General features: G+C 42.7%; 1 protein-coding gene across 3 annotated transcripts in view; it reads right to left on the bottom strand.

The window, feature by feature from the left end:
• The window catches only part of STOML1 (stomatin like 1), a 34,422-nt gene extending 16,301 nt beyond the window's left edge, over nucleotides 1-18,121 (bottom strand). The window contains exons 1-2 of one of the 3 annotated variants that reach the window (XM_069981580.1): nucleotides 18,038-18,121; nucleotides 17,121-17,227 (exon numbers count right to left, since the gene is read on the bottom strand). In XM_069981580.1, coding sequence (XP_069837681.1) covers nucleotides 17,121-17,192 — 72 coding nt within the window. In that variant the 5' untranslated portion in view covers nucleotides 17,193-17,227; nucleotides 18,038-18,121. Of the gene's footprint in view, nucleotides 1-17,120; nucleotides 17,228-17,883 lie in introns of all 3 variants that reach the window. The other 2 variants (XM_069981589.1, XM_069981571.1) reach the window with 2 other exon arrangements.
• Between the last annotated feature and the right edge of the window lie 8,313 nt (nucleotides 18,122-26,434).

Genomic DNA, 26,434 nt, shown 5'->3' with positions numbered 1-26,434 from the left:
TATCTGTGGTGTTACATAGGACTGCAGGTGACAGCTACTACATTATCTGTACTCAGATTTATCACTGTGTTATCTGTGGTGTTACATAGGACTGCAGGTGACATCTACCATATTATCTGTACTCAGAGATATCACTGTGGTGTTACATAGGACTGCAGGACACATCTATTACATTAACTGTACTTAGATATCACTGTGTTATCTGTGGTGTTACATAGGACTGCAGGACACATCTATTACATTATCTGTACTCAGAGATATCACTGTGTTATCTGTGCTGTTACATAGGACTGCAGGACACATCTATTACATTAACTGTACTCAGAGATATCACTGTGTTATATGTGCTGTTACATAGGACTGCAGGACACATCTATTACATTAACTGTACTCAGAGATATCACTGTGTTATCTGTGGTGTTACATAGGACTGCAGGTGACTACTATATTATCTGTACTCAGAGATATCACTGTGTTATCTGTGGTGTTACATAGGACTGCAGGTGACTACTACATTATCTGTGCTCAGAGATATCACTGTGGTATTACATAAGACTGCAGGACACATCTATTACATTAACTGTACTCAGAGATATCACTGTGTTATCTGTGGCGTTACATAGGACTGCAGATATATCACTGTTATCTGTGCTGTTACATAGGACTGCAGGTGACTACTACATTATCTGTGCTCAGAGATATCACTGTGGTGTTACATAGGACTGTAGGACACATCTATTACATTAACTGTACTCAGAGATATCACTGTGTTATCTGTGGTGTTACATAGGACTGCAGGGGACATCTACTACATTATCTGTACTCAGAGTTATTACTGTGTTACCTGTGGTGTTACATGGAACTCCAGGTCTCAGGGAGTTGAGCTCTGCTACATCTGCCACCCTGCCACCCTTCAAGGTCAAAATGACCTAGAAACTGCCCTGACACTTATGGACCACTGACTTTTAAATTCCTAGCAGGCTTGCCATGCGCAGGGACGTCTGCTTCCCTGACATCCCTTTCGGCGACTGACCTCACTTCCTGGACGTGACGCTGAGGATCCAGGAGCCATTGCAGCTGCTGGGCACCGGAGCTCCTGAAGGAAGAAGACTTAGCTGGGGAGCAATGTTTGAGGTGATGGTTAGTGGGTCGGGGGGAGGGGGATGCGGGGACTTGATCTTGGGTCAGGGGGCCCAGTTCACAGCTGTGCCCAGGGGCCCATAGTTTTGTTAAGACGGCCCTGACTGCTATTCAAACAAACGATTATCATTTAGATTCGAACGATTTAACGATTATCTGAACGATAATCGTCCGGTGGAATAGGGCCCTTACAATAGAGCCTGCAGCAAAACGGAAAGGCAAGGAGCCAGAGAGTTCTATTAGTTCTAGCTAATATTTACTGTTCAAATAACTGGTTGCAGAATAGCTAAGGCTAGGCTCACAATGTGCATGTGTGAGCCTGTGTACGTTAAACCCCTTAGCGACCCATGACGTATCTGATACGTCATGGTGCCGCGGAGGGTGTTCAGAGCGGGGTCCCGCCGGGACCCCGCTCTGAACGGCGCTGATCCCGGCTGACACGTGCAGCTGGGCAGTGCCTCTGTTAGCCGGCGCGGGTCCCGTTGCCGCGTCGGCTAATTAAGCACTTCAATGCAGCTGTCAAACCTGACAGCTGCATTGAAGTGCTTTATGCACACTATCCCTGGTGTCTAGTGGGTCGGATCTCCCCCCCGCGATGCGATCGTGGGGGGGAGATCCGTTCTTCTGCCCGTGCCGGGCCTCAGCGTCGGAATGACGCTGATCCCGGCTCGGCAATAGATTGCTATGGCCTGCAGCAGGCCATAGCAATCTATGACCAATCTAATCGATCTTTGCTGTGTATATACACAGCATTGATCTCTATGAGAGATCAGTGCTATGTATATACAAGCCCCCCAGGGGGGCTTCTAGTCCATGTAAAAAAAAAAGTAAAAAAGTGTTTTTATTAATAAAAAATCCCCTCCCCTAATAAAAGTCCAAATCACCCCCCTTTTCCCATTTTATAAATATAAATTAATAAATAAACAAATAAATAAACATATTTAGTATCGCCGCACACGTAATCGCCCGAACTATTAATTAATCACATTCCTGATTTCGCACGGTAAACGGCGTCAGCGCAAAAAAATTCCAAAGTGCAAAATTGCGCATTTTTGGTCGCATCAAATCCAGAAAAAATGTAATAAAAAGTGATCAAAAAGTCGTATATGCGCAATCAAGGTACCGATAGAAAGTACATGTCATGGCGCAAAAAATGACACCTGACACAGCCCCATAGACCAAAGGATAAAAGCGCTATAAGCCTGGGAATGGAGCGGTTTTAAGGAACGTGTATTTGTTAACAATGTTTTGATTTTTTTAAAAGCCATCAGATACAATATAAGTTATACATGTTATATATCATTGTATACAAATAGAAAAACACAATGGGCTTAATTCATAAAAAGTATAAAGAATTTTTATTGTATATAATAGGTACCAATACATAAACAATTTTTACCAATATAAAATGAAGTTTTAAAAAATATGACCCCAGTAAAAACACATATAAGATAGGTGTCAGCAATACGGTATTATACCCACAACAATTTTCTAATATGGGAATATAGCTATAAGGTGCATAAAGTTATATACTGTTCTAGTATTGCCTCAATATCATTCCGCATGTAAACAAAAAAAGCCAAGTGGCCACTATAGCGTTTAAAGCATATTGCACATACCCATGTTTGTCTGACACCGCACAAGCCGTTCCTACGTACGTTTCGCTGTTGCACGCTTCCTCGTGGAACTCGAGTTCCCCGAGGAAGCGTGCAACAGCGAAACGTACGTAGGAACGGCTTGTGCGGTGTCAGACAAACATGGGTATGTGCAATATGCTTTAAACGCTATAGTGGCCACTTGGCTTTTTTTGTTTACATGCGGAATGATATTGAGGCAATACTAGAACAGTATATAACTTTATGCACCTTATAGCTATATTCCCATATTAGAAAATTGTTGTGGGTATAATACCATATTGCTGACACCTATCTTATATGTGTTTTTACTGGGGTCATATTTTTTAAAACTTCATTTTATATTGGTAAAAATTGTTTATGTATTGGTACCTATTATATACAATAAAAATTCTTTATACTTTTTATGAATTAAGCCCATTGTGTTTTTCTATTTGTATACAATTTTATTTGTGGGTAATTTCTAATTGATAGAGTGACATCTAGTGGTGTAGGCAGGTACTACATCCCTTATTTTAAGATCATCTTTCACATCTATCACAAACCAGTGTGTGTAAATGTTATATATCATTGTAATCGTAACGACTTGAGAAATATGCATAACAAGTCAGTTTTACCATAGGGTGAACGGCGTAAATGCAAAACTATCCAACGTAGAAAGAAAAAGTCTGGCTCTCACCCAAGTAGCAAAAAATATCAAAATTTCTTTATTCACCAACAGCGGGTTATCATGGCGTGGACGAACACAGATCAGGCTACAGCTGTTTCGCGTTAATCACGCTTTTTCACAGCCTACAGCTGTTTCGCGTTAATCACGCTTTTTCACAGCCCTGACGTCATCACGTATTACGGTCATTTATATACAGCATTAAATTTACATAATTAGCATATTTAAAATCACATGATAGCAAAAACCAGACATAACAAATAACATAAACAATATTGACATGTAATACTTATTTGCATCGTGCATACCGAGCGAGCTTTCTCTACCAGCAGGTTCCGTGAATACCGGACCTATCATTCAGACCTAGCGGTCCGATGGCTTCCGTTTTCAGTATAAGTTCAGTCTCCTCCTGGAGTAATCGCAACTGGCGATCACCTCCAGCTGGTAGATATTTTACCTGTTTTAAACCCATAAAGCATAGATCAGAGGCATTACCATTATGCACTGTGTGAACATGGGCCATTAACTTCGGACATCCTTTACCAGTTTTTAAAGATCTGACATGTTCTGAAAAGCGTACATACATAGGGCGTATGGTCTTACCCAAATAATAAAATCCACATGTGCAAATTACCGCATATACTACGTACTTTGATTTACACGTAATGAAATCTTTTACTTCCCATTTAATGGGGCCTAGCTGAACAGTTCTCACATCATTTAAAAATTCACAGTAATTACAGTGCTTACACTTATAGTTACCCGGATCATGAGTAGCTCTACCTAGCCAAAGGTTTTTTACGTTCTATTTGCCCTGTATCCACAAATCTGCCTTTTACAACCTCATCTCGTAAGTTTTTACATCGCCGGAATGATATAAGGGGGCGCTGTTCAGTTAGATCTCGCAAATCAACATCGCTCTCTAATAGGCGCCAGTGTTTGAGTATAGTTTTTTTCACTATATCATCCATAGGTGAATGGCAGAATGTGAATGCAAATCTAGGGGTGCTATCCTTCTTTTTATTTTTATTTCTCAATAAGGACACACGTGGAATATTACAGGCTTTTTCCCAGGCTTTTGTTATGACATCCTGTGGATATCCACGGGTAAGTAATCGTTGACTCAGTGTGTATGCCTGTGCTTCAAACGATATATCTGTGTTGTTTATCCTACGTAATCTTATGAATTGTCCGTATGGAACTGATTTTTTTACATATATTGGATGATAACTTTCATATTTAAGCAACGTGTTTGTGGCACTTGGTTTGCGATACCCACTTGTCAGTAATTCATTATTTTTAACCTCTAGGTGTACATCCAGGAAATTTATTTGATTACCCCCATATTCTGATGTAAAGGTCATATTGTAAGTATTGTTGTTCATGTACTGGATGAAATCACCGAACTCCTCCTTTGTCCCCGCCCACACGATTAATACATCGTCAATATACCTGAGATATAGGGCAATTTTAGCCAAAAAATTGTTGGACACTGTAAAAATAATATCATCCTCCAACTCCGCCAAAAACAAATTTGCAAAAGTTGGGGCTACCGGTGTCCCCATCGCCGTACCAGCTCGCTGACAGTACCACTGATCAGCGAGCTGGAAGGCGTTATGTTGTAAAACAAAAGATAACAAATCACAGGTATATTGAATATGTGGTATATCCATTGTTCCGAGGCGAAGCAATCGACGACGAATTGCCTGTACACCCGCATCCTGAGGGATGCGGGTGTACAGGCTCTCGACGTCAATGCTCACCAACGAAAACTCTTCTCTCCACTCAAAATCTGCCAGAACATTTAATAGTTCCTTCGTATCCTGTAAATAGGACGGGACCTGTTGGAGCAAGGGGCGCAGAATCCAGTCAAGGTATTTTGACAAGGGTTCCGTAATGGACCCCATACCTGCTACAATAGGGCGTCCTGGAGGACGCTCCATATTTTTATGTAGCTTTGGTATCCAATACCAGTACGGTCTCATAGGTGATACTGCAAACAATTTTTCAGCAAATTTTTTAGAAAAAAAGCGTGATTAACGCGAAACAGCTGTAGCCTGATCTGTGTTCGTCCACGCCATGATAACCCGCTGTTGGTGAATAAAGAAATTTTGATATTTTTTGCTACTTGGGTGAGAGCCAGACTTTTTCTTTCTACGTTGGATATTTATTATATAAACTGCTGATTTCGAGTCTGTGCACCACCCTCAGCACGCTCCAGAATATTGGCTGCAATACACACGGGAGAATGGAATCTATCAGCGGTTGTGAGTAGTGCCGAGAATCTTGCTTGTGATTTATATTTATGCTTGGACTGTTCCTTTAAATCTCAGAGCACACTCATGGATCCGCCTGTGACTAACATGGAATTGTCTCCAAACATGTGTACAATTAGCAATGAGCCATCGGAGGATCACCTGAGTACGGGTCGTATAGACGTGGATGAATTTTTTGCTCAGTGCAATATTAATGACGAGCTACAAATGTTGGGCACAAAAGCCTTGGAATATCGTACCCAAAACTTGGCTGAAAAAGAGGTAAAACTATTTTGGACTAAAAACTCTTTATCATCATATGTGAAAAGTGAGAGAGCCCCGAGAGGCTTACGTATGTACAAAGATATATCGCAATATCATGATGACAGTGAGTTTAAAAACGAGTGGCAACAATTACATTTAAATCATGCTTTAAACCTTACCAAGTTGATACTTAAAAGGACTGAAAAAGAGTACATAAGTGTGACGGAAGATCTATCTAAATGTAAAGCTGAATTAAAAACTCGCTTAACAGAACAACAATATAATAATGCTATGAAACGTATTGACAAGAAAGTGACTTCAACACAAGTGGAAATTAAAGAGAGAAAAAGAAATAAATTTGTGAGAGACAAACGTGATTATGATCTTGGAAAAATATTTGATTGGAATCAGCGACCTACCAGACGTAACAGGAAGTTCCGTAAACATGCTAAACCCCAGGATTACTGGACTACCGACTCTGGATCCGATTCCAGCACGGATTTTCCAGATGGGAACAAAGATGGTGCCGACCCAGGTAGCAATGTTGCTGCCGGAGGTGCGGCCCCTTTAGGAAGGCAACACGGAGGGGGAGACGGAGGCAGAGGAGGAAACAAAGGAGGTGTAAAGAGGAAACAGGTCTCTTGGAGGAAGTAGGAGATTCTGTCCCCTTAAACACCACAGAGGTAAAAGGTTCTGAAGTTATTAATCTAACTAAGATAGAACTGTCTAATGAATGTATATCTCTCCTATCTAAAGGGTTAAATTATTGCATTAGTACTGAATTTAATTATACTGAATTCACTATGGACCTCCATAAATGTATACGTAAGCTAAATCTCCGCAAATATTATGCCAAAAATAAAACTAGGGAGCAAGGAGAAAACAGCTTAAGCGGAGAAAGACCTTGTAATATTGGCAGTTTAGGTTTCAGCCTGAGTGATAACTTTGATAATACCGATATGGAAATTGTTACCATGCTCATGGAATTACAGGGCATACCATTACCTGGTGTTAGTCCTAGTGGGGATTTTTTTTGGGGGGGAATACCCTCTACTTTTAATCCCCCCTTGTCCGCTGGCTCTAATCTGGACTTATTTGAGCAGTATGTGGCCAGGGATATCAAAGCGTTGATTTATCCCAAGGCCACTCCTAATCTTACTGCGGCAGAAATAAGAGAATTGAAATGGCTCAAGTCCAGAAAAGATGTTATAGTGAAGCCAGCGGACAAGGGGGGAAATATTGTTTTATTAACCAGGGACTATTATAAAGAGGAGGCATATCGTCAACTAAATGATTCCAATGTGTATGAAAAATTAAAAAAGGACCCGACGCCAGATTATATCTCTAAAGCTAGAACGCTGTTACAAAGGGGTGTAGAATCTGGTATTTTTTCTAAAAAATTTGCTGAAAAATTGTTTGCAGTATCACCTATGAGACCGTACTGGTATTGGATACCAAAGCTACATAAAAATATGGAGCGTCCTCCAGGACGCCCTATTGTAGCAGGTATGGGGTCCATTACGGAACCCTTGTCAAAATACCTTGACTGGATTCTGCGCCCCTTGCTCCAACAGGTCCCGTCCTATTTACAGGATACGAAGGAACTATTAAATGTTCTGGCAGATTTTGAGTGGAGAGAAGAGTTTTCGTTGGTGAGCATTGACGTCGAGAGCCTGTACACCCGCATCCCTCAGGATGCGGGTGTACAGGCAATTCGTCGTCGATTGCTTCGCCTCGGAACAATGGATATACCACATATTCAATATACCTGTGATTTGTTATCTTTTGTTTTACAACATAACGCCTTCCAGTTCGCTGATCAGTGGTACTGTCAGCGAGCTGGTACGGCGATGGGGACACCGGTAGCCCCAACTTTTGCAAATTTGTTTTTGGCGGAGTTGGAGGATGATATTATTTTTACAGTGTCCAACAATTTTTTGGCTAAAATTGCCCTATATCTCAGGTATATTGACGATGTATTAATCGTGTGGGCGGGGACAAAGGAGGAGTTCGGTGATTTCATCCAGTACATGAACAACAATACTTACAATATGACCTTTACATCAGAATATGGGGGTAATCAAATAAATTTCCTGGATGTACACCTAGAGGTTAAAAATAATGAATTACTGACAAGTGGGTATCGCAAACCAAGTGCCACAAACACGTTGCTTAAATATGAAAGTTATCATCCAATATATGTAAAAAAATCAGTTCCATACGGACAATTCATAAGATTACGTAGGATAAACAACACAGATATATCGTTTGAAGCACAGGCATACACACTGAGTCAACGATTACTTACCCGTGGATATCCACAGGATGTCATAACAAAAGCCTGGGAAAAAGCCCGTAATATTCCACGTGTGTCCTTATTGAGAAATAAAAATAAAAAGAAGGATAGCACCCCTAGATTTGCATTCACATTCTGCCATTCACCTATGGATGATATAGTGAAAAAAACTATACTCAAACACTGGCGCCTATTAGAGAGCGATGTTGATTTGCGAGATCTAACTGAACAGCGCCCCCTTATATCATTCCGGCGATGTAAAAACTTACGAGATGAGGTTGTAAAAGGCAGATTTGTGGATACAGGGCAAATAGAACGTAAAAACCTTTGGCTAGGTAGAGCTACTCATGATCCGGGTAACTATAAGTGTAAGCACTGTAATTACTGTGAATTTTTAAATGATGTGAGAACTGTTCAGCTAGGCCCCATTAAATGGGAAGTAAAAGATTTCATTACGTGTAAATCAAAGTACGTAGTATATGCGGTAATTTGCACATGTGGATTTTATTATTTGGGTAAGACCATACGCCCTATGTATGTACGCTTTTCAGAACATGTCAGATCTTTAAAAACTGGTAAAGGATGTCCGAAGTTAATGGCCCATGTTCACACAGTGCATAATGGTAATGCCTCTGATCTATGCTTTATGGGTTTAAAACAGGTAAAATATCTACCAGCTGGAGGTGATCGCCAGTTGCGATTACTCCAGGAGGAGACTGAACTTATACTGAAAACGGAAGCCATCGGACCGCTAGGTCTGAATGATAGGTCCGGTATTCACGGAACCTGCTGGTAGAGAAAGCTCGCTCGGTATGCACGATGCAAATAAGTATTACATGTCAATATTGTTTATGTTATTTGTTATGTCTGGTTTTTGCTATCATGTGATTTTAAATATGCTAATTATGTAAATTTAATGCTGTATATAAATGACCGTAATACGTGATGACGTCAGGGCTGTGAAAAAGCGTGATTAACGCGAAACAGCTGTAGGCTGTGAAAAAGCGTGATTAACGCGAAACAGCTGTAGCCTGATCTGTGTTCGTCCACGCCATGATAACCCGCTGTTGGTGAATAAAGAAATTTTGATATTTTTTGCTACTTGGGTGAGAGCCAGACTTTTTCTTTCTACGTTGGATATTTATTATATAAACTGCTGATTTCGAGTCTGTGCACCACCCTCAGCACGCTCCAGAATATTGGCTGCAATACACACGGGAGAATGGAATCTATCAGCGGTTGTGAGTAGTGCAGAGAATCTTGCTTGTGATTTGTAAATGCAAAACTCCCCGAAATCAAAACAAATTCGTTTTTGTTTTCAATTTGACAGCGCAAATTATTTTTTTCCGGTTTCGCAACATATTTTATGGAAAAATAATGCCGGTCATTGCAAAGTACAATTGGTTTCGCAAAAAATAAGGGCTCATATAAGTCTCTCGGTGAAAAAATGCAAGCGCTATGGACTTTTAAACATAAAATGGAAAAAGCAAAAGCGCAAAAACGAAAATTGGCTTTGACCTTAAGGGGTTAATGTATATGTTTTTTACTGTTGAAAAGAAAAAAACATACACATTAGTCAAATGGCAAAAATGGATGCTGATGTCTGCCGTACAGCAGGATCTGTTTTCCATTGACTTACATTAAATAGAAAAACATCTCCAAATGTGTACTTTTTTTGGTGGATACAAAAAAATATGGTTGACAACATTCTTGTATACAGCAAGAAAAGAAACAAAAAAGTAAAATGCAATGTCACATACCTGGCTGAGCAATTGCCCCCTCAGCCAATCAGTGACTAGGGCAGGGCACCGCCCCACTCGCTGACTGGCTGAGTGGGTAGTGGCTCACCCGGGCCGTGAGATTGGAGATGGAAAAGCTGGGTATGTGACGTCCCTGGATTCCATACATTTTACTGTGAACTGCTGTGGTTTCATGATGCAGTTACTGCCAGTGTATTTTTACAGGTAAAACATGCTTAGAGATGTCTTCCACTTGTAAAAAAATAAAAATACAGAATTGTAATTTACTTATATTTAAAAATCTCAAACTTTCCCGTACTTATCAGCTGCTGTATGTGCTGCAGAAAGTAGTGTATTCTTTCTAGTCTGACACAGTGCTCTCTGCTGTCATCTCTGTCCCTGATAGGAACTGTCCAAAGCAGGAGAGGATTTCTATGGGGATTTGCTGCTGCTCTGGACAGTTCCTGTCATGGACAGAGGTGGCAGCAGAGAGCACTGTGTCAGACTGAAAAGAATACACCACTTCCTGCAGGGCATACAGCAGCATACATACAGCAGTAACACACGAACTGGAGAGAATGGAACCGCTGCACATCCCATCTATGGCTGATACTAATGCCGCTAGGCCTATATTAAACAGATCAACACCAGAGTGTCTGTATATGAATTGATCAAGCCATATTGCCCCGTGTACCACCGCGCAGGTCCTCTGGTCCACAGGGGTCCCTACGCTAACTCCACACCGTGTCGGTCAGCGACCGCCAACCCCGCAAAGCGTGCAAGTGCAGGGAAGGGAGGCCATGGAACGGCCCTGCAACCCCAATGTCACAGGACCAGACCCAAAAAGCCCCACCAAAACCCAGCCAGCACCACCGTCCGTCCGTTGTCTGATAGCCCCTTTCAGTCACTCCTGTCCGTCGCTGTCCGTTGTCAGTGTCTGATAGCCCCTGTCAGTCACTCCTGTCCGTCGCCGGTGTCTGATAGCCCCTGTCAGTCACTCCTGTCCATCACCGTCCGTTGTCGGTGTCTGATAGCCCGTTAGTCACTCCTGCCCGTCGCCGTCCGTTGTCAGTGTCTGATAGCCCCTGTCAGTCACTCCTGTCCACAGTCACTGTCAGATCCCTCCCTGTGTGTGAAGAACCCCCACTTCACATATATATTTTATTTTATAGTTTTTTTTTTCTGTTGCTGGTAAAAGTAAAATGTCCAGCTCCAAATCTTTCAGTGCAGAGCAGGCGTACGCCATGCTATGCTCTGGGAGTGGGAGTGAGACTGACACTGCTTCAGATCCAGACTTTTTTCCGGATTCTGACGCCAGTGGCAGCAGTTCAGAGGAGTCTGTCCCTGCTAGACCCCGTATGGCGGCCGCAGCTGCAGTGGAGGTGTCGCAGCCTGGCCCCAGTCGTGTCCCTAGGGAAAGGGGTGTCCCTAGAGCAAGTGGCATCCCTGTGAGTTTTTGGGATCCTGACACCTCTTTCTCTCCTCAAATCCCCCCATTCACTGCCACGCCTGGGATCAACAGGGATGTCAGCAATTACAACCCTGTTGATTTTTTTTATTTATTTGTGGGTGATGAGGTCCTAGGACTTATTGTCGAGCAGACAAATTTATACGCTCGGCAATACATCACCCAGAAGCCCACCTGAACCTATGCACCTAAACCCCCCAGGCTGCCCAGACACAGTTGGCCTCAGTGGGAAAATTGTGTGGGAGCTGATGGTGCCTTTTCTGCACAAAGGCTACCATCTCTACACTGACAATTTTTATTCTAGTGTCCCACTCTATAAATTGCTGCACGCTGCGAATACAGGGGCCTGTGGGACAGTCCGAAAAAGCAGGGTAGGACTCCCACCTGAATTGCTCTCCAGGCAGGTAGAAAGGGGGGCATCATTTGCGCTGGCAAGTGAAAACCTGCTCTCTGTCAAGTGGCATGACAGAAAGCAGGTCTTCATGATCACCACCCTGCACGCAGACACCTCAGTGGTGGTAAGGGAGAGGGGTGCCACCACTGACAGCACTAAACCTGCCTGTGTCTGCAAGTACAATAGATTTATGGGTGGTGTGGATTTGTCCGACCAGGCGCTGCAACCATACCTGGTGAAGCGCAAAACCAGGGCCTGGTATAAGAAGGTGGCAGTCTACCTTATTCAGACTGCCACTTACAACTCCTTCGTGGTATATCAGAAGGCACAGGGGACTCTCACATTTCTGCAATTACAGGGGGAGGTGATTGAGCGTCTCCTGTTTGATTCTCCTGCCCCTCAGCCGTCCCTAGAATGAGAGGATGCACGCAGACTCACAGAGCGCCACTTCCCACACCCTCTCCCTGCCACCCGAAGGTACCCCCAAAAAAGGTGCAGAGTTTGCCGCAAGAACGGAAGGAGGAGTGATTCCCGCTATTGCCCCATGTGTCCATCCCACCCAGGCCTCTGTATTCACCCTTGCTTTGAAATTTACCATACTGTGTCCCAATATTAAATTTATTTCAGATGCCAAAAAGGATGGGTAGGGGGGGGGTCATTCCTTGTACGGACAAAATTTCCTTATAATTTCTATTTCATTTTGTGGTTCATTATTTCTGGAGAGGCATTCATTTTAAAATTTACTGTACTGGGAATAAAAAACGCCAAGAAGGTTGGGAGGGAGGGCTTCTTTCAGGGAGTCACTTTCTTTATAATTTCTGTTTTATTTTGTGGTGTATTATTTCAGGAGAGGTATTATATTTTTATTGGGAATTGTAAAAAAAAAAAAAATCTATCCACTTCTACTAGACTACAAGTGCTGTCCACACAATCCTTGTACTGTCATCAGTAATCTGATCCCACGCTTTTTTTTCTTTTTTAATGTACTTTAGTAATAGCTCATAGGGACCCCCAAAAAGTGACCCAGGCTATGATTGCCTAAATAAATAAAACCATTGATCACGCTCCTAAATTCCGTAATTCTTACACCCCTAATGTCAGTGCACCTTTTTCATGGCACAGCCAATTGTGCATATTTTATTTTTAAAATTAAAGGCAACATTACTTTGGAAAAGTAGCATTTGTGATCATTTGATCATCTTTCAACTGTTCTTATGACTATGTCCACCCACAGAAGTCTGTTATTTCCATTCCTAATACTGTATTCTCATAAGGGCATATTTTTTTTTCTTTTTTTGAAGGATATCTAATAATAAAGCTGTTCAATATCAATACACTATGGGCTTAAATATAAATTCTTCACTATGGGGACTAGTGATACTTTACTGTTCAGACGAATGGTAATGGACACGGTCTCTATATATTTTGAAGGTGTGCCTAACGGTTCCTACTTTCCCGGGCAGGGACCTGTTATGGTGTACCGCATCGCTCACCACATTCGTTCCTCATATAGGGATTGATGTGGCTACATAGGTGTTGTATGACCAGTCGCTATAAAATAATAAACTTGTCTTCATAGCCCTACAAGTGTTTCATTTTTTTTATTTTTTTTTTAAAGTCCAGTTTTCCATACAGTTGGATCTTCCTCAATTTTTTTTATATATTGCCCTTCACTACAGAACTTTTTTTTTCCTGCTACATTTCAGACCAGAATGTTGTTCTTGATGTCATCAAAGTGACACAATTGCGAGATATCTGCTTCTGTGGCAAGACATAGTCATATTTACAGGTAGTTACTGTTTTAGGAACATGCCCCCTTAGGGGTACTCTGCTTTAATTCTCTACTTTTTGTTGCCAATAGGGATTCCACAATTTTTACACCTGTTGATTTTTAAAATTTGTTTGTTAATTTACTTGCTGTGCATTGATTTTATCCAAAATATATTCCCTATGGGGTTTTTTTTCCAAAATGTGGTCATTTTTGGAGGTTTCCTATTGTTCTGACAGCTCTATACCCCTCCAAGTGAACAATAGGGGCCTAATGGGGCCTAATAGATTTTTTTTGAAGAAAATGGGTGCTCTAAAATCATTGGATCCCGCTGTGTGTCCATACATTGAGTTAGGGCCACAATAGTTATATTTTTGAACTCAGAAGAAATGGGATGATAAATTAGGGGGTGCCTTTTCTCATTGTTATGTGTGAAAGACGGATAACATGTCTTTAAAATGACACGTTGAAAAAAAAAAAAAGAGAACATTTTGCCACTTTCACCCGCTTTGAATTAATTCTGTCCAAACACTGTGGGGTTAAAATACTCACTCTACTCCTAGATGAATTCCTTATGGGGTCTAGTTTCCAAAATGGGGTCATTTGTGGGGGGTTTCTATTGTTCTGGCAACTCTTAACCCTTCCAAGTGAACAGTGGGGCCTAATAGATTTTTTTAAAAGCAAAATGGGTGCTCTAAAATCATTGGATCCCGCTGTGTGTCCAAACATTGAGTTAGGGGCACAATAGTCATATTTCTGAACTCAGAAGAAATGGGGCAATAAATTAGGGGGTGCCTTTTCTCCTTATCATGCATTTAGAAAGGATAACATGTCTTTAAAGTGACACGAAGAAAAAAAAAGAACATTTTGTCACTTTCACCTGCTTTGTGTTCATTTTTTTCAATACACTGTGGGGTTAAAATACTCACTGTACCCCTAGATGAATTCCTTATGGGGTCTAGTTTCCAAAATGGGGTCATTTGTGGGGGTTCTCTATTGCTCTGGCAGCTCTATACCCTTCCAAGTGAACAGTGAGGCCTAATAGATTTTAAAGCTAAATTGGTGCTCTGAAAACCACTAGGTGCTCCCTTCATTTGGAGCCCTGCCGTGTGCCTACACATTGAGTTAGGGGCACAATGGTCATATGTCTGAACTCAGAAGAAATGGGGCGATAAATTAGGGGGTGCCTTTTGTCATTATCATGCATTAAGAAGGGATAACATGTCTTCAAAATGACACATAGAAAAAAGAAAAAAAGAAATTTATTTCACGTTCACTTGCTTTGCGTTATTTTGTCCCAACACTGTGGGGTTAACATACTCACTCTACCCCTAGATGAATTCCTTATGGGGTCTAGTTTCCAAAATGGGGTCATTTGAGGGGGTTTTCTATTGTTCTGAAACGTATGAGCCTCTGAAACTTGGCTTGATGCAGGGTATAAAATGCAATTCACAATTTTTAAAAAGTATGGTTAATTTTGTATGTTCTCAAATTTGAGTATTTATTTTTTTTCCCAAAACTAATGCCAAAACAAGGGAAACAGATGGAAATATATGTATGATAAAAAAAATTCTACAGAAATTACATATATAAGTGGAATATTATAGTTAAAAGTTGAAAAAAAAGAAAAATTTTCAAAATTTCTCACATTTTTTGCTTTTTTAATCTATTTAAGAAAATTATATCAAAGTTTTTTTTACTGCTGGGATAAAGTACAAGATGTGACAAAAAACAATCTTAAAACCGCTTTGATATATGAAACCGTTATAGAGTTATAAGCAGATTAAGTGAACCATACCAGATTTCCAAAATTTGGTCTGGTCATTAAGGCCCAAATAGGCTTGGTCCCTAAGGGGTTAAAGAAGTCAGGTGAAAATTTTTATTAAAGTATTGTATTGCCCCCCAAAAGTTATACAAATCACCAATATACACTTATTACAGGAAATGCTTATAAAGTGCTTTTTTCCCTGCACTTATTACTGCATCAAGGCTTCACTTCCTGGATAACATGGTGATGTCACGACCCAATTCCCAGAGCTGTGTGGGCTGTGGCTGCTGGAGAGGATGATAGCAGGGGGACACTGAGGGGCACAGGGCACTGGAGGGACACTGAGCATCCCTCTGCCATAATCCTCCTAAGCAGCCACAGCCCGCACAGCTCTGGGAGTCGGGTCGTGACATCATCATTTTATCCAAGAAGTGAAGCCTTGATGTAGTAGTAAGTGCAGAGAAAAAAGCACTTTATGTGCATTTCCTGTAATAAGTGTATATTGGGGATTTGTATAAGTTTTGGGGGACTATACAATACTTAAATAAAAATGTTCGCCGGACTTCTTTAAAAAAAATAAAAAATAAAATCACCACAGTTCCCCTTTAAAGAGGATGTACCACCAGGAACATCTTCTTTAAGCTGAACCCACGGATCAAACGGGGCCATCACGGGGAAGCCAGTGCCGCGGTCCATTTTTCGGACCACGGCCCGATTCCCGTGCACAGCGCCGTTCTATGCACCGGACCCAGCCGGTGCTCAAGCACTGGAGGTAGGCCGGCCCGCCCCCAGTGGGAGGGAATTCCCTCCCCTCTATGACGCGGCTCCATTCATTTTAACGAAGCCGCGTCATACAGGGGAGGGAATTCCCTCCCACTGGGGGTGGCCCGGCCTACCTCCAGTGCTTGAGTTCAATCCGTGGGTTCAGCTTAAAGAGGATGTACCTGGTGGTACATCCTCTTTAAAGACTATCCTGTTCCCAAGGCAACAGCACACAGGATAAGGCTTCCTTCAGACACAAATTTTTGCATTCCATTTGTTTACCTACAAAAACACCCTTGCTGCATTTTGTGTTTTTTCAGTTTAGTTTGTATTAGTATTAGGCTAGGTTCACACTGCATTTTTGATGTTTGTTTAACAGATCAATTTTTCAATGTTTTAATTTTAACATATGTGGTCAACCACATAGCCTGAGCATGCTGCAGTTTTTATTAAGTTGCCTCTAAAGTGTGAAAAAATGGACAACACAGAAATGCCATATGTGTATTGTGTTTCATAGTCCCCTACTAGAGATGAGTGAACCGGGTTCGGGTTAGAGTCGATCCGAACCCGAATGTTCGGTATTTGATTAGTTGGGGCTGCTGAACTTGGTAAAGCTCTAAGGTTGTCTGGAAAACATGGATACAGCCAATGACTATATCCATGATTTCCACATAGCCTTAGGGCTTTATCCAACTTCAGCAGCCACCGCTAATCAAATGCCGAAAGTTCAGGTTCGGATTGACTCGAGCATGCTCCAGGTTCGCTCATCTCTATTCCCTACTGACTTTCAGCTAAAACCTGTCCTCATTGTTTTTGAGCCACAAAAATGTCATGCTGAGATAATGGCATTTTTATTAGTGTTTTTTTTTTTTTTTTTTTTTTTGGTAACAGCAAGTGTGACAGCAGCTTTAATACGGTTCTACTCTGGGTCAGATCGGCCCAGTACACAATGAATATCTTTTTACCTTTAGGAAAAACCAGATGGATATAGGTAAGGTGAGGAGTAGAATCATAGATGAAAGGCAGGTAATCCACATGTGACAGCACCATGTCAGCCACCAGTGAGAAGCATCTGTAGAGAAATACACAGTGCCAATAACCAGCTATATGGCTATCAGATAAAAAAAACCTCTGTATGTGTGGGCCTAGCTACAGACAGGTAGAACAGTACACCAAATACTGACAGATTCAGCAATTTTGGACATTTCCCTCAAATCCTTTCTAACCCTGGTGCTATTTCTATTTAAAGTGGTTATTTGTGATATGAAATAACATGGCTGCATTTTTCCAAAAACCTCGCCAAACCTGTGCTCAATGTGCAGGAACACCTATCTGTGGCAGGAATCCCTGCTCATGTTGAAAGCAATTTGCCCAAATCAAATAAAAAAAATCAGATTTGGAGAAAAGAGATTTTTTTTTTAATTCAGAGTGACTGGTAATTTTAGGATCTGCTCCTCTGGTTTGGTGCCTGCTGTGCTGGGGAGTGCTAGGTATACACAGGAGATGCAGATATAAGATGGCAGAACACTTACAATGTGGCCTTATGTTAGGGCACAGACTGGTGTGAATGTGCTAACCTGGCCCAGTATTCCCAGCCAGCTGCACACTGGGAGTTGTAGTTCTTCCCCAGCTGGAGCGCATTGCAGGTGAGGGCCTCTCCTACCATGTAGGTAAGTGTTACTGTAACCTCCCATAAGAGAGCAGTCACTGTACACTCAGGGATATTACCTGGTTTTGTAGGCGGAGTCGCTGCCTGCAGTGTCTGTGGTAAGGCAGAGTACTTATACTGCTCCCACATGATGGAAGCCAGCTACACACAATATCACTGAGCCGGGGGCACACACTGTAACGCGGCTGCACTATCATCCATAGAGAACGTTACCTCCACAGCCCTTCCTGGTTACTATGGATGCATAACAAGTGGAGCTGTGAGTGACGGGGAGGTCATCCAATGGGTAAAGCCGGAGTGCAGTACACCAGTCATGTGACTAGAGTGACATAATCTGGGTTGAAGCTATTTGCCAATGCTTTGATGACCTCATGCCCATGTGACCAGATTGTTGTGTGGGCGGAGCTATCTCCAATCTGCTGTGTTTCTGGGCTTTCCTGTGAGCACACAGAGGGCAGTCAGTCTGTGCAGTGCAATATAATCCCAGGAGGTAACTACACTCTGGGTGTACTGTACTGCCATGTTCTGCACAGACTGGGGCTGTCCGTGTACTGTACTGCCATGTTCTGCAGGGACTGGGGCTGTAGCTACCCCCAGTAGTCCCACAGGGTGGCAGTATACATCAGTACAGCACATGATTACCCCCAGTAGTCCCACAGAGTGGCAGTATACATCAGTACAGCACATGATTACCCCCAGTAGTCCCACAGAGTGGCAGTATACATCAGTACAGCACATGGTTACCTCCAGTAGTCCTACAGTGTGGCAGTATACATCAGTACAGCACATGGTTACCCCCAGTAGTCCCAGAGAGTGGCAGTATACATCAGTACAGCACATGGTTACCTCCAGTAGTCCCACAGAGTGGCAGTATACATCAGTACAGCCAGAGGCGGTCTTAGCATTTCTGCCCCCCCCCCTCGACACGCGTTCCAAAACAATAGACCGCTGTGTATTGCCCCCAGTAGTATATTCCCCTTGTGCGCTACCGCCAGTAATATATACTCCTTGTGTGCTGCCCCCAATTGTATAAACCCTTTGTGTCCTGCCCCTAGTAGTATATACCCCTTGTTTGCTTCCCCTAGTAGTATATAGACCCCTGTGTGTTCCCCCAGTTATAGATAGCCCCCCAGTGTGCTCCCCCAGAAGTATATAGACCTCCTGTGTGCTCCCCCACTAGTATATAGGCCCCCTGTGTGCTCCCTCAGGGGTATTTAGCCCCCCTGTGTGCTCCCCCACTTGCATATAGACCTTCTGTGTGCTCCCCCACTTGGATATAGACCCCTGTGTGCTCCTCCAGTAGTATATAAACCCCATGTGTGGTTCCCCCAGTAGTATATAGACCCCCTGTGTGCCTCACCAGTTTTATATAGACCCCTTGTGTGCTGCCCCAGTAGTATACAGACCCCTGTGTGCTCCCCCAGTTATATATAGACCACCTGTGTGCCTCACAATTAGTATATAGACCCTCTGTATGTTCCCCCAGTAGTATATAGACCCCCTGTGTGCCCCACCAGTAGTATATAGACCCCTGTGTGCTCCCCCAGTAGTATATAGCCCCCCTGTGTGCTCCCCCACTTGGATATAGACCTCCTGTGCACTCTCCAAGTTGTATATAGACCCCATTCTGCTGCCCCAAGTAGTATATAGACCCCCTGTGTGTTGCCCCCAGTGGTATATAGACCCCTCTGTGAAGCCCCAGTATTCTATAGCCCCCCTGTGTGCTCCCCCCATTTATATAGACCCCCTATGTGCGCTCCCCCAGTTAAACAGACCCCTGTGTGCTCCCCCTCCCATATAGTATATAACACAATAAAACAAACACATACTCACCTGGGTCCGGGCGTCTCCTCTTCTCTTCACTCTTGTGGCCGCAGGAAGGTGTCGAGGTGCCTTCCCAAAGAAGGCCTACTGTTGTTGGCTGTTTCCTAATTGAGTTGGAGAATGGGTCCGGATCCCCTCTCCCACACCATGCACTTAGAATGAGGACACAGATTACGTATCTTGCAAACAAGTCTGGTGTGTTCTGCTATCTCTGAGAACCCACCTTTATTTATACAGGAAAAAACCAATGGATATGAATGTAAAATGCAAAGTCATACACTATACACGTCATCAACTTCAAAAGAACGGATAACTACAGATATGTTTTGACAGATATGGATATACAATAAGATTAAATGTTCAATTAAAAATTGTTTACATAAGGATGTTGATATTAAAAAATTGTTTACATAAGGATGTTGATACATGAACATTTTGTTATCTGCTTACAAAAATGTGAATAATAAAATAACATTTATTATCTGCTAAAAACAGGTGGTAGACCAGCTGTGTGTCCTTGAAGTTCAGTCATATAGGAAAGTTCATTTAGAAAAGATTTTATTTTTCTTCTTATTTCTTTGGATGGATTAACTCATTCCTCTCAAAGGGTTTTCCCTGCGATCACAAGAGACCGCACTCCCCTTGTCCTGGCGCCAATGCTCCAGTGATGTCACTGGAGCGTCGGCACCACAAGGACAAAGCTGCCACTTGTGACCGCAGGGACCTGCGGCCACAAGAGTGACTGACAGGAAGGGGGCCAATGTCTCCCGCCCTGTCAGTGCTGCTGCATGTAACTATGAGCGCTCATTACGAGTGCTCATAGTTACAGTTCAAATGTCAGCAGCAAGCGGAGCAGCGGCCCTGTCCAGTGGTCTTGAGCACAAGAGCGGGGCGTGGGGGCCCCCCTGGATGTTGGGGGCCCCAAGCGACCGCTTGGGGTGCTTGGTGCCAAAGACCGCCACTGAGTACAGCACATGGTTACCTCCAGTAGTCCCATAGAGTGGCAGTATACATCAGTACAGCACATGATTACCTCCAGTAGTCCTCACGTCTGGTTATGCACCACTATTATCTTGGACTTAGGGGAGGACTTGAGGAGAGAGACCTGAAGTGCCTGAAAGGTGAAGCCAGACCATTTCAATTCCTGGATAGACCAATTGGCTTCCTGCCACTTCTCTCAGGATGTGTTGAAGCGCTGAAGAGCAGGTGGCTTGATGAGGAGAGCGCTGATCCAACAAAGCACTTCACTTTGTTTAGATGAGCAATTCGCTCATCTCTACTGGCAGCACTAATGTGGTGGTCACAATATGGAATACATAATATCATATTTACTGTGTACCTGGAATGTTTTTATGAAGAATGATTATCAGGCAGCTCTGGGCTCAATCAGCATTTTCTAAAGTACTAACTAATGCTACGTTTACACGGAGCGATAATTCACCCGATCGTACGATTAAGGTTTCCGAAGTAACAATTTCTTTTTATAACGATCAGCGTTTAGATGGAACGATATATCGTACGAAAAATTCGCTTTGCGATCATTTTGCGATCGCTTAAGCCTATCTCGCACATAGGTAAAATAGGTGAACGACTGTTTACACATAACGATCTGCGAATTTTTTTACGAACGACGATTTAAGAACATGTTCAAAGATCAAAATGAACGATTTTTCGCTCGTTGTTCGATCGTTCGTTGCGTTTACATGTACGATTATCGTTCGAATTCTATCGTTATTGTGCAAATTTGCACGATAATTGTTCCGTGTAAACACAGCATTACATTTTTCCATTTACAATTTGGTACCTTAACGGAGGCGCCGTTATCTCCGCTCCCTTCTGTCTGTCCCTGAATTAGTAGGCGAAGCTTCCTAATTAGAGATGAGCGAACCGGGTTCGGGTTGGAGTCCATCCGAACCCGAACTTTCGGCATTGAATTAGCTGGGGCTGGTGAACTTGGATAAAGATCTAAGGTTGTCTGGAAAACATGGATACAGCCAATGACTATATCCATGATTTCCACATAACCTTAGGGCTTTATCCAAGTTCAGCAGCCACCGCTAATCAAATGCCGAAGGTTCGGGTTCGGATCGACTCGAGCATGCTCCAGGTTCGCTCATCTCTATTCCTAATCTATTTCCAGCGTGACATCCAGTGTAATGTGTAATGTGCCATCTCCTAACGCACAGGTACGCTCAGCAGCAGAGACAACAGCAGCAATAACTCCACCACCAAACGATATTCCACCACCAAATTCAAAATAGAAGGAATTTAGAAAAATGACTCTTGTATCCAGTGCTGCCTGATGGTCACTGTTTATTTATCTGTAGGTACACTATAGATAGTGCTGCCTGATGGTCACTGTTTATACATCTGTAGGTACACTATAGATAGTGCTGCCTGATGGTCACTGTTTATTTATCTGTAGGTACACTATAGATAGTGCTGCCTGATGGTCACTGTTTATACATCTGTAGGTACACTATAGATAGTGCTGCCTGGTGGTCACTGTTTATACATCTGTAGGTACACTATAGATAGTGCTGCCTGATGGTCACTGTTTATACATCTGTAGGTACACTATAGATAGTGCTGCCTGATGGTCACTGTTTATACATCTGTAGGTACACTATAGATAGTGCTGCCTGATGGTCACTGTTTATACATCTGTAGGTACACTATAGATAGTGCTGCCTGATGGTCACTGTTTATACATCTGTAGGTACACTATAGATAGTGCTGCCTGATGGTCACTGTTTATACATCTGTAGGTACACTATAGATAGTGCTGCCTGATGGTCACTGTTTATACATCTGTAGGTACACTATAGATAGTGCTGCCTGATGGTCACTGTTTATACAGCTACAGGTGCATTAAACATCGGGGTAGGGAACCTTGGCTTTATAGCTGTTGCAAAACTAAAACTCCCATCATGCCTGGAAAGCTAAAGCTTTAGCTGTCCAGGCATGATGGGAGTTATAATTTTGCAACAGCCGGACAGCAAAGGTTCCCTACCCCTGCAGATAGTAGGTAAGGGTTATTTAAATTATATATATTTGGAGAGGGCAGTCCTTGAGGGGTTAAGTATAGAATAATGTAAAACCAGTCCCCTAAATAGACACTTAACCCCAACTCGCCCCATCCCAGACTGGTGTCACCCTGTACCCGTCCCCCCCCCCCCCCCCCGTCCCCCTCTCCACACCAGACTGTTCACCCTCCTCCCCAGACTGGGCACCCCTGATTGTTCCCCCCTTTCCACACACCTGTATCTTGTTTCTTCCTCCTCCATAGTGCACAGGACCTGCGATGACTCACAAATTATGATCAAGCATCTTATCTTACGTGGAACATACTGTTTACGCCTTGTTTATTTCTCCAGGTGGGATTGGCAGTGTCGGCCCCCCTGTCTGCATCATCAGCCTGATCTCAGCAAACACACACAATGTGAGACAGAGGCATGGAAGATTTGTCTCCTAAGGGGGGATAGCAGAAGGAGCAGGAGACAATGTGGATTGGCACAGAGGCCATTTTTCTTCACTGCCTGGATTTCTATCAGTTACCAGTGTGGCAGAACCGTACAGATATAATAATACATTGTATAGACACATCTATATAACTTTTAATGTACTTTTAATAGAAAAGTTTTCCTTATGTGGAGTTCCCCTATAAGATCAAATGTGTCAGGAAGTTATACAGATTTGTAAATTACTTCTTTTTTAAAACCACAATCTTCCAGTACTTATCAGCTGCTGTACACCCTACAGAAAGTGGTGTATTCTTTTAAAGGGGTTGTCCGGCGCTAAAAAATTATTCACAGAATAACACACATTACAAAGTTATACAACTTTGTAATGTATGTTATGTCTGTGAATGGCCCCCTTCCCCGTGTCCCACCACCCCCACCCGTGTACCCGGAAGTGTGGTGCGCTATACTCACTTGTCACGTGCCGACCACGGTCTCCGATCCTCAGCAGTGACGTCTTCTTCGGGCGGGCGGCGGATCTTCCCGAGTGCCGGCCGCCCTCTGCAGCGTCATCCGAAGCTCAGCCGCGATTGGCTGAGCATAACTGTGCTCAGCCAATCGCAGCTGAGCGGCTGATGACGTGGACGTGCCGTGGTCGGCACGTGACAAGTGAGTATAGCGCACCACACTTCCAGGTACACGGGTGGGGGTGGTGGCACACGGGGAAGGGGGCCATTCACAGACATAACATACATTACAAAGTTGTATAACTTTGTAATGTGTGTTATTCTGTGAATAATTTTTTAGCGCCGGACAACCCCTTTAAGTCTTCCACCACCAAGCACTTGTTCAGTCCAGAAGTGCACTCCCTTGGATCATCCAAACTAATACGTGTATAAAACTTGACTTTTATTAAGCCATATTAAACTTTTAGAAGTGACTATAAGCTGCACAGTCCTGGTAATACCTGCTTGGTTTTGTATTTTGCTGGTTATTGAAAATAAGAGGTCCCTCTACTAGCCTATTACCAACCAGTCCCATACGTCATTCGTTTCAGAATAAAGAATATCAACTGCACACAATATATTAAGTTGCCATCATTTTTTTTATTTTTGCATTTTAGGCTTAACAGTTATCAACATGGCTAATGTCAAGTTCAGAGCGGCATCATCCTCATCCCCTAAACAGATTACAACACAGTCTGCCTATCTTTTCATGTACATAGCATACCCCGTTGATAAAGGTCTTGTTCTGACCAAAACGTCCAGCAGAGATATGGTATACTTATAACATGTTCTGTTGATAACTGTTAAACCTAAAATGCATTAAAAAAAACACAAAAAATTATGGCAACTTAATATATGGTGTGCAGTTGACATTCTTTATTCTGTAATATTTCTTTCTACTGGCACCACTAATCATTGAGTGTGCAGACATATTGGTATTACATGTCATTTGATTGACACTCTGGGCTTAAAAGTACCTGACTCTATCAGATGGATTCCACCATAAAGGCAAATATGAGTAAGAATTTAAACAAAAAAACAAAAAAAAAACAAATATAAAAGAACTTTATTAAAAAAAAAAACCGAAAGGCACCTCATTAATACTTTAATTAAAGGGCTTATCCTATATTAAAAAAACAAAACACAGCTACTTTCTTGTAAAAATAGCACCACCCCTGTCCTCAAATTGTGTGTGGTATTACAATTTAGCTCCATTCACAGGAAAAAAGCACCGTGATGGAGATTTATCAAACATGGTGTAAAGTGAAACTAGCTCAGTTGCCCCTAGCAACCGAGCCAGTTTCACACCATGTTTTATAAGTCTCCCCCCAAGTTTTTCAAGCCTAGATGACCCCTTAAAGGACAACTCCCACGGAAATTTTTTTTTTTAGCTTATTTAACACACATTACAAAGTTATATGACTTTGTAATGTGGTTAAATACCCGGTCTGGCCCCCTTACCCCACTTTCGGACCCCGCTGTGGGGCTGTGTGAGGTGTAATTTTTTGCGTCATGATCTGTACTTTCTATCGGTACCTTGATTGCACATATGCGACTTTTTGATCGCTTTTTATTACAATTTTTCTGTATTTGATGCGTCCAAAAATGCGCAATTTTGCACTTTGGAATTATTTTGCCGTTTACCACGAGGGATCATGAATTAAATAAATTAATATTTCGGGTGATTGCGCACGCGGCGATGCCAACCATGTTTGTTTATTTATTTATAAAATAGGAAAAGGGGGGTGATTTGGACTTTTATTAGGGGAGGGGATTTTTTTTTTTTATTAATAAAAACAACTTAATTCTTTTTTTTACATACAGTAATTAGAAGCCCTCAGGGGGACTTCTATATACACAGCACTGATCTCCCATTGATCAGATAGTTCATGTATCCTATCTTCCACTTTATTTAACCTTCTGCAGTGAGTGTGCGATATAAGAGAGAAAAGTAGTTTCAGTAGTCTTCATCTTGACTTTATTTTCGCAGTAATATATTTGGTTCGGCTGTGTGTAGTCAGAGCACTGGAGATAGCTAGAGGTTTACATAGATTGCCGAGCCGGGATCAGCGTCATTCCGACGCTGAGCCCCGACCAGCTCATTACAACGGATCTCCGCTCTGCGATCGCATCGCGGGGAGAAGATCCCCCACTAGACACCAGGGACAGAGGCCACCACCACTATACAAATGCAGCTTTGACAGCTGCATTTGAATAGTTAATTAGCCGGCCTTGGCGGCTAATACCAGTGGTCCCTGGCTGCACATAGCAACCGGGAACCGCGGGCTGCAGAGAGGGCTCAAGCCAGGAGCCCTCTCTGATTCCCCCTTAACGGCCGCATGACGGGTATACCCGTCATGCGTCATTAAGGGGTTAAAATAAAAATAAACTTTCCACCTTGGTGGCTCCCCTGCTGCTCAGTCCCCGATGTGCCACATTTGCAGACATAGTTAGTGATGTCAGTGCAGCCCTTGCCCTAAACTGTTCATACATTACCTGTCCTCTGCAGCTGCTCTGAGCTGACAGGCCGCTCAGCCAATCACTGGCTAAGGCGGTCCTGGACAGTTATTGTCAGCTCAGGGAAGCTGCAGGCGGGGTGCTGGGAAGCAAGCAGAGGAAATGAATGAGTTTATTTATTCATTAGCCACCCGTCGTGCACCATTAATGTAGTGATGCACGGTCGTGGGCTGATGATTTTAGGTCTAGATTTAAAGACACCATCAGCCGATGATCGTTGTTTCTATTACACGGAATGGTGATCGGCTTAATTTGGCCAATTTACTCTGTGTAATAGGGCCCTTAGGCAATAAAACAAGCTC

The sequence above is a fragment of the Dendropsophus ebraccatus genome, chromosome 1 (genome assembly GCF_027789765.1).
Source record: "Dendropsophus ebraccatus isolate aDenEbr1 chromosome 1, aDenEbr1.pat, whole genome shotgun sequence".
NCBI classification, from domain to species: domain Eukaryota; kingdom Metazoa; phylum Chordata; class Amphibia; order Anura; family Hylidae; genus Dendropsophus; species Dendropsophus ebraccatus.
This window is presented reverse-complemented; position numbering and strand designations above follow the sequence as displayed.